This window comes from Lytechinus variegatus, chromosome 12 (genome assembly GCF_018143015.1).
Source record: "Lytechinus variegatus isolate NC3 chromosome 12, Lvar_3.0, whole genome shotgun sequence".
In the NCBI taxonomy this organism is placed as follows: domain Eukaryota; kingdom Metazoa; phylum Echinodermata; class Echinoidea; order Temnopleuroida; family Toxopneustidae; genus Lytechinus; species Lytechinus variegatus.
In genome coordinates, this window is record NC_054751.1 from 10,875,081 (window position 1) to 10,884,503 (window position 9,423).

General features: G+C 34.6%; 1 protein-coding gene across 11 annotated transcripts in view; it reads left to right on the plus strand.

The window, feature by feature from the left end:
• The window catches only part of LOC121424857 (poly(U)-binding-splicing factor PUF60-like), a 31,304-nt gene extending 23,073 nt beyond the window's left edge, over positions 1 to 8,231 (plus strand). For 9 of the 11 annotated variants that reach the window (XM_041620681.1, XM_041620686.1, XM_041620682.1 and 6 more), the window contains 3 exons: positions 849 to 1,123; positions 2,004 to 2,193; positions 5,195 to 8,231. In XM_041620681.1, the coding sequence (XP_041476615.1) occupies positions 849 to 1,123; positions 2,004 to 2,193; positions 5,195 to 5,304 (575 nt within the window). In that variant the 3' untranslated portion in view covers positions 5,305 to 8,231. The remainder of the gene's footprint in view (positions 1 to 848; positions 1,124 to 2,003; positions 2,194 to 5,194) is intronic. The other 2 variants (XM_041620683.1, XM_041620684.1) reach the window with 2 other exon arrangements.
• The last annotated feature ends 1,192 nt before the right edge of the window (positions 8,232 to 9,423 follow it).

Sequence of the window (9,423 nt, forward strand, 5' to 3'; positions counted from 1 at the left end):
TTGAAATTGTTATTTTTTTGCATTAGTTTGTTACGCTTTTTGTCAAAAATATTATAGTTTTGTCAAAGTTCATTGGCTTCTTATGTTTGTTGGAGCCTTGGAGGAAAGGTGAATGTTTTCTTCTGCAAAAAAAGAAATAAAAATAAAATATCCTATGGAACACTGCTATGGGTTTTGTAACATTGGTATTTACTGTGAGGCACCTGGATTGGAATTATTTGGCCATTAATGCAAATTGTAAACACCAAATGCATACTGACAGAGATAGATAGACAGATGGATGGAGCTGGTTGAATAGTAAACAAATTATTTTACAATATTTGTATTGAATGTAATTTCAGCACTTTTGCAATGATGACTTGGCTTTACTTAGGACACCTATGAGTGTATCTTTGATATGAAAATAGCTTTGTGTCTGAGCAATCTGCTTCTACCCATTATTTGCCACAGTTGTAAAATAAGGGAATTGAAACTATTGTTTCACTCTGTGGACTTGAATTTTATGTACACTTACTCATTTTCATCTATAATATTTTCTTTTTATTAATGCCAAGGTCTCTCAATAAGATATTTTCTTATGTACAGCAAAGAGGCCATTCTGTTGAAAGATAGAAATGAATAAATAAGTTCCTTAGAACCATACAGAAAGCCTGTTAGAGTATGTTTTTTTAACAAAATTGAATTGATTATTGAGATAAAATGATAGAGAAATGTAAGTAATGTAAGCAACAATAAGAACTAGAATACCCTTATGCATCATGTTCCTTTATAATGCATTTCAAATGCACTATAACCATGTGATGTGACTTTAGTAGTTAATTGATGCAAATCGACATGCCTCCTCGCAGGAGTGACACCCGTCAGACCCCAGATTGCTACGATCCCTATCTCCACAGCAGCTCCTGGTGTCCTGACGACGGCCCCCGGGATGACCGCTGGCTTGATGGCCCCCACCATGGCAGTCGCAGCAACGGCCGGTATCACAACGGAACTACCCAAGGAGGAAGTGGTGGAGACGAAAGATGCAGAGCTTCCGCAGACCATCAGCGAGCAGGAGAACATGACGATATCAGGCAGCAACGCAAGGCACATGGTCATGCAGAAATTACTCAGAAAATCAGACGTAAGTTTGAGTGATATAAGCAGTAAATTGCTACTTTGGCTACATCCACTTTTCCTACTTGTCTATAACCAGTTTATCTACTATTTGGTTTAATTTGGCATGTAATCCATTTACCACTTTTCTTATTTCTAGGTATGCAATGCTATTTTGCCTTTTCAGTTCTAACACCAATGAAAAGGATAAAAGTGGAAATTAGACCATCTTTGCATTAAACTTAATGAAATTTAGACAAAGTGATGGTTAGAAAACAATAGACCAAATTTCTAGTTGACCAAGTGGATTCTACTTTCGAATTTCATGAAATTTTTTCAGCATCTATTTGTTTTTGTTTTTCCTCTGTGTAATCAGTTTGTTAAAATGGATCGAGCCAAGTATTACATGTATGATATAGGGGTTGTGTGAAGTTATGAATAATGCAGTAAATTGCTATGATGACTTAGCTTTACTTAGGACACCTATGAGTGTATCTTTGATATGGAAATAGCTTTGTATTGTAACTGAGCAGTCTGCATACAAACCTTGATCAAATACCACTTGGAAACTAAGCATGTTAAACACTATAAATCATACTTTTTTCATTCAAACATGTATTACTGTAATGAACACAAAGTTGACTCATACATTAACAAACAAATTCCATCTTATTGTACCTGTCAAAAAAAAATTCTTTGGTTGTATTTTCACTATTGTTTCAAGTTCAACATTATGAAATCATTTCTCCCTGCATATTGCATTTGCTGATGATGGGAATAATTATAACAGTGAATATAGAACTTTTGAGTATGCTGAATAAGTTTAGATTTTGAAAACAGCCTATACTCTTGAATACTGGTTTCTACAATAGATAATAATGAAGTTACTGATATTGTTCACATTTCAGTCATGTGTTATGGTGTTGCGCAACATGGTGGGCGTAGAGGACCTTGACGATGACCTGGAAGGTGAGGTGACGGAAGAATGCGGCAAGTTTGGAACGGTCAACAGAGTGGTCATCTACCAAGAGAGACAGGGAGAGGAGGAAGATGCGGAGGTCATCGTCAAAATCTTTGTGGAATTTGGAGATCCAGCAGGTAAGAAAAAAAAATAATTATTCTCATAGGGTTTATTCTGGAAGTAAGGTATATTATGATAACCATTGTCAATTGTTCTTACAAATTTATAATATTTGTATTATACTTTCTGTTGCAAGTACTAGGGTAATGTTTTGTAAAGCTGTTTGTAAATTATCAATGACTTTACTCTTTAAGCATGGAACACATTTTACGGTGCTCAGCTACATCGGGATAAAAATCTCAATTAATTTCAGCTAGTGAAAGTGAAAATCGTCATTTCTTTATGAATAAGGAGAAAAAAAGCAATTTGCTTTGAGTTTGTACAAAAAAAATCTCATTTTGAAGCAATTATGGATCTAACGTACACTTACAAAATATTCTGTAATTTCTGAATAACATTCTTTGGTGTCCTAAAGTTCCTCTCAAAAGATATGCAAAATTTAAAGTTAAAAGTCTGTGAACAGCTTGGTCAGAAAAATTTCCAACATTGGAAATGTTTGGGAAAATAAGTGGGTTGATTAACCCCCTGGCCATTTTAGAATGAAAGTGATAATTATGACTGAACAACGACACTTTGAAAGTTTATTGATTTTGCACAGCAATGATGACCTAGCTACTACTTAGGACACCTTATGAGTGTATCTTTGATATGAAAAGGGCTTTGTGTCTGAGCAATGTGCTGTTACCATTTGAAATGCTATTAGAAAGCATGTCTACATAAATTTTAATCTCTAATTAACAAGCAAAGAAATTATCATCCCTTTTAAATACACAAAATAATCTGTGAATAATGATAGTAATAGATGATTTTTATAACTCTCTTGTCTTTCAGACATGGCAACCTAAGTGTTCTACATTTAATAATAATAATAATGCTCATTATTTACAACACGCTTTTCTCACATAGCCCAAAGCGCTCACAATTTCAGTTAACTTATTTATACAAACAAAAGATCAGAATGACATATGAAATAAAGGCAGTTTCCTAGAACTCAATTGTTGGGGGTTGTCTTATTTTGAGAGGGATATTTATTATCCCAGGTGTATCAAAGCTACCAGTGAGGTGCTTTAAAAGAGTTTTTGAAATGTGTTCAAAGTAAATCTACTTTGTGAAGAATTAAATCAAGGTAAACTTAGTTTGTAAGTTAGTTACCAGATTAAAGAAACAACAAGGAACCCCCCAAAAAATACTTTTTTTCTGTAACGTTTCAGTGAAGAGAAAATTTCTCCAAAGCATGATATATATTATATTAACACATCTATCACATTTCTGTAGTGACAGAATTAGCTTGATGGACAAGCTTCATATTTCATCAAAATGATTTGCAGTCAAATTTAGTTGATGATTATTTTGATGATTTCTCAAGAGCAATTTCTTTCATTCTATAAACTGATGGATGAAAAAATATGTTTAAACGATATTACAAGCAATGTCTAGCTTGTTCAAAAAAGCAGATGTATTTAGTTATGCTGTTCAAAGGCCAATCACAAAGCTTTATGAATTCTCACATCAAAATAGAAACACTGATATCTATCTTACTATATGCAGGGAAATATAAAGTTATGAATGAACTTAATCAGTTAGTTATTATGTCTGCCCTTTAGCCTGGAGCAATAAAAACTCCCAATACAAACATTGACTTGTTTGAGGTGCATATTATCTCTTGGTTTGTCAATGTTTACCAATGGTAGTGGTAGATAAGTTAACATCTAAAAATAGTATAATTTACACACGGTGGAATGAGTATACCCAGATGGGAAGGGGAACAGGAGGGGCGTGCTGAGGACATGCCCAACTAATGCAACAGGTGGAGCTTATCTCATTTTGATGTATTCTGTTTGACAACACCCATCTTCCGTTCTATAGCAAGAATCTAATTTACGATTTGTTTATTGGATCATTTATATCGTAGATATTGAATAAAAGTATGGCTGTATAAAATATATTGCTATCAATTCATTTGAACTGTCCTACTTCATTAAAAACAATTATTCACTGACCAGTCTGCAGTGACTGATTAGCTTTACTAGTTCACTTTTCATCTCAAGAATTTGGTCATTTTAGTCAATATTTGAATAAGCTCTGTTGAACTTCCTAAATCATCAAATATAGTTGATGAGATGTTGTAACCCAGCCTAGTTCATTTTCCTCTCAGCTCAAGGTTACTTTCAAAGTGCACAATCCAATTTCTTCATGTACATTTCCATTGATGATGGATGTAGATTTCAGTTTGTTTGTAAACATTGCGTCAGATCCCCCCTGTGCTATCAATTCCTTTGTGTCCTTCGGTGTCACCCAATGACCATGACTAAACTTCCTAGCCATGTTTGAACAAGATAAGCAAATTGATGCGGAAAACATGTGAACCTTGTACCATAACAGAGAATGGCCGAGCCAAGTGTGATTGAGAAAGCTCTGTGGAGTTTGCTGGTTACAGAAAAATGGCTCACCTAAAAAAAAAATGATTTGGTTGCAATTGTTGTTAAAAAAACATGTTATTCCGAATTAATTTCCTTTTTTTGGTTTGATTGTACAGAAATGACCTTGCAACAAGGATATCATTTTACCATAATTTGATTACATTTGAACATATCTCATGCCTGTGCCACACAGACTCACTACTCTAAACATATTCCTTGATTTCTTCTGCTTTTATCTAAGCAAACTTGGGGCTGTCATAATGGCACTTCATACATACATCAGGGGCATATTGCATGAAATAAAAACACTTTACATTTTTTTTTTTTGATAGAATTTTTCAATGTGTTATTTTCAATAACATTATTTTTTGCCAGAGTTTTCTTCATGGCAAATTGTTAATGCAACAGGCCTCAGTACTTCATATAGCCATTTGTACATCAATGATGTTCAGCCTTTTGGAACACAACCAAATATATTACTGGCAAGTCATATGATTTTATGAGTAACTTCAAAATTATTGATCAGGTAAGGCGTAAAAATAATGCATAACATAACCTGTTCTAAATCTCATTTTTATATTGCATTCTTGCTCAACAGAAGCCGAGCAAGCAGCTGATGCTCTCAACAGTAGATGGTTTGGTGGCAGGATGGTCCGGGCAGAGATCTACGACCAAGACAAATTTGATTCAAGTGACTTATCGGGTTGATCCCCTTCTTCCAACCTGTTCATTCTTCTATTTCTCCAATGTACATGGTGATTTCAATTTCAGTGTTGACAGCTGGTATAGGTGTTGGGTCGATTTTTACGCAAGCCACATCATTTTAATTAAAGGTAATGCAAGATCTGACCTTTTGAGCCATTGATGGTGTCAGTTTTGTTGATGATTGGTGTAAATCTGCATTTGGTGTTGGGGGTATCTTAGGTGTCCAAATGTATACTCTCGACTTAAACACCAGCCAGCACTAATGTCAACACCAAATTTGATATCACCCATTGTGTTCTTTCCATCTTTTGCTGATTCATCAGTCTTGCCCACCTTGACAACTGTTTTATGTAAGATTCCTGAACGTCCTTTTCTTTAATCCATGAGCACCTAAATCTGTGGTCAGAAGTTTTCTGGTTCTTTAAATTCGAAGAAAGTCAGTTAAGGACCAGAGGCTTTTGCAAACAGACTTTAGGCTGTTAGGTCCAGGGGTATGTCGGATGAATGCGTTGGAAATTTATGCATGACTTTACAAATGAATTGAAATATGACAAGCCAAATGGGTGTGGTCAATCATTTCATAATCACTTCAGCTTAAATTGAAGTATGCAGATGCAGAGTAACTATCTTATCATAAACACTGATATTTCATGCAAAGATTTTTTTTTTCCCTCAGTTCAAGTTAGATATCTGGAAATGCAGTCCCACTTAGAAATTAGGAGGAAATTCTTTGGCCATACCATTCAGCAATCCATATTTAATTCATTCATAAAGCCATTTATAACATTAAGAAATGGTTATTTAAACACTTCCCAGAAGCCTATTATGCCACAGTCAAACCAACAAAACTGATCAAATACCATCCAAAGTAACGTATTTGCTTTGATTGATCTAGAGTTGGTTTCATTGGTCTGACTGTAGCATATGATTAGTAGCATATATTTTGTGAAACTTTTACTATCGATGCTCTATTTCTTAAACCCCGGATCACACTTTGTTGAAAAACTGTTCATATTGATTTGAATTCTTAGTATAAGAAATTATATGTTTGGGTAATTCAATTATGAAACAAATTTAAGTTATCCAATGCAAACAAACTCTCACATCCTCAAATTGGCAACCAATTCATTCAGATGCAAAAAAAGAATCTTCCACTAAATTTGGCAGGTTGTAATGCACTATGTAATATATTTATTATACCAGTTTTATTTTAGATATATTGACTGCTGATTGAATATGAATGGAAAGTAAATATTGGTGTTGCCAATTTGAGGAGAGAACTCCGAGGCATTGTGATGATTGAAATATAATTTCTATGACTGATCTTCTCTCAAGTGTATTCCAGTAGGATAGTCCAGATTACGTCTGTATAGATCCACCCTTTCATATGTACAATGAAATATCATGCAATGAAGTTTGTTTATTCTATGTTATTTTGTACTTGTCACACTTTTATATCAATGTAATGAATGCACAATCAATATTATGACATGTTCTATTTCAGTGAATATGTATCAAAAAAATATATATTCATGAGTTTTTATCCGGGTAGTCTGTTGTATCAATGAATTCTATGATTGAATCCGGCTATTCTGTTTCTTGCTGGTGATTCTTTGTTTACCTGGTTGCTATTGTGTGAATGCTTGTAAGAAAGCAACCAGAGGACTGAAGGCTTAATGTCCTCTCTGAGGAACCTGGTAATGAGGGTAAATTCCTTACCAAAGGGCACTAGTGCACCAAGTGGGATATCAAATCTTCTTAGGCATATATTGTATGTCCTGGGACTAATTCACTGAAAGTGCTAAAATCAGTTTTTAGACATTTAATCTATTATCTGATATGTCATTGGTCTACATACTGCAGCATTTCAAAATGGTTTTACCTGTTAGGGAATGATACATGTAGAGAGTGACTTTGCTAGAGATTTAGCAATTGTTATTGATTTCATGTTTCTTAAACAGGGGCAGAGATATATGTAATTACTACACTGGTTTTATTATCATTTTACATTGTAATAGGTCTGATTTCATTTTGTGGCATGATGATCGACATACCTGGTCAAAATTTAAATACATGAGATTCTAATTGGTTGATTTCATTTTTTTTACATTTTTCCGTTCTCAATGGAATACATGCTGCGCATGTGATGCACGTGCATTATGGGTAAATTTTAGTTGACTTTGAAGTCACTATTTTATTGTCATGCTGCTTAGAGTCTTTTTTTAGGAAGAGTTGCCAGATATATCAGAACCCAAGATGTTGTTCTTACCCTTTGTATTGAAAATGACCATGTGCCCATTGAGAGATGTATTGGATAAATGTACACCCTAAATGGTGTTCTATCTTAAGCTGTTGCTTGCTGCTAGATGGAGGGTAGTCTGCTGTGCAAACTCTTCACTCAAGGAAAGTGGTCTGAATTCTCAGCCTACAGTGACTTGTGTACAGAAGGTCCCTCTTGCTCAGAAACGGCAAGTTGTATCTTAGCAAGCCAGGATTCGATGAACGGGATAATGTATTTGTAAAATACCTGGAGACGTCTTATTATTTAGCGCTGTATGAAAGTGGAATATCATTATAATTATCCCTAATTTAACAAGTTTATTATCAACCTTTGTTAACAGTGTCTCCCACCTCAGAAATACCCCCCTCTTGCTGTGATATTTTATTGTAAAGCACAATACAGCAATGCAATCTACCTTTTGTAACGGACCCCATTGAATCACAAAAAATAGTCTTTAAGTATAAAGTACAACCGAAGCTAGGGCCAAATAAAGTATACTGTTGAATGCAAGTGTTAACGTATAAGTGTTAATGATCTATATTATTATGTATGTGCTTTCAAAGTGCTGTAATTATTTATGTCAGCCTTATTAGCTGTAGTTTGCCAGCTACCAAACTCATTGTAAATAAAGAATTGTGTACATATTTTATATATGGTGTCATGCATTCATTTGTTTTTATTGCCAATTTTCTGTTCAACTGATTTGGTGCAATCTAGCTCTGTTTGTATATTATAGGTAATAATTGGTCAAACTCTACCAGGGCCCTGTTTCATTAAATTGTAACTTTGACATCCAATAGCAACTTGATTTTGATTGACTGTATTATTACCATGACAGTTACTATTGGACGACCGAATTACTATGATTTAATAGTAACTTTAAAGATATGAGGCCCTGGTCTCACTTTTTGTATACAACCTGCATTCTCCACACAACTTTGTCCATTTTCCACGCCAAAATAACAATTATGGTATGTCTTTACATAAGGATTGTCTAATCTTATTTAGTCTAACATGTTTGACTATTTTTCACTCCAGATAAAACACAGTAGATGTCTTCAAGGGCAGCAGTTGGAATAAGCTAGTTTGCATTAATTTCTTGTCTGCAATGACCGCTAATAAGAAGCACGGGGATGTTCAATCGAGTATAAATATCTTTTCAAAAAGAATGTTTCATGAAAAGCATTTAACTCCCGTTAGAATCATATCTGCATACTGCATCTTTGAACGCATCAATCTGCATTTTGTATCCAATGAGCCACAATGTTGAGAATATAGCTCTCATACATCGCTTGCTGCTGTGAGATTGCATTTGTTGTAAACTGATTCACGAAATATAATATTTAAAAAAATTACAAATTTAAGCCTCAAGGAAATCGTGTTTTTGTCTCGCCTGCATAGCAGAGCGAGACTATAGGCACTGCTTTTCCGTCGGCGGCGTTGTCGTCGTCAACATTGAAATCGTAACCAAGGTTGTTTTTTAAATGTCCTCATAACTAGAGAAAGTATATGGACCTAGTTCATGAAACTTGGATATAAGAGTAATCAAGTATTACTGAACATCCTGCCTGAGTTTCAGGTCACATGACCAAGGTCAAAGGTCATTTAGGGTCAATGAACTTAAACCGTGTTGGAATCAATATCGAAATCTTAACCAAGATTAAGTTTTTGAAATGTCATAACTTGGAAAGTATTTGGACTTAGTTCATGAAACTTGGAATGAAGGGTGATAGTGCATCACTGAAGATTCTGCCTGAATTTTAGGTCACATGACCAAGGTCAAAGGTCACTGAGGGTCAACAAACTCTGATCATGTTGGGTGTATTTGTGGAGTTGTCATC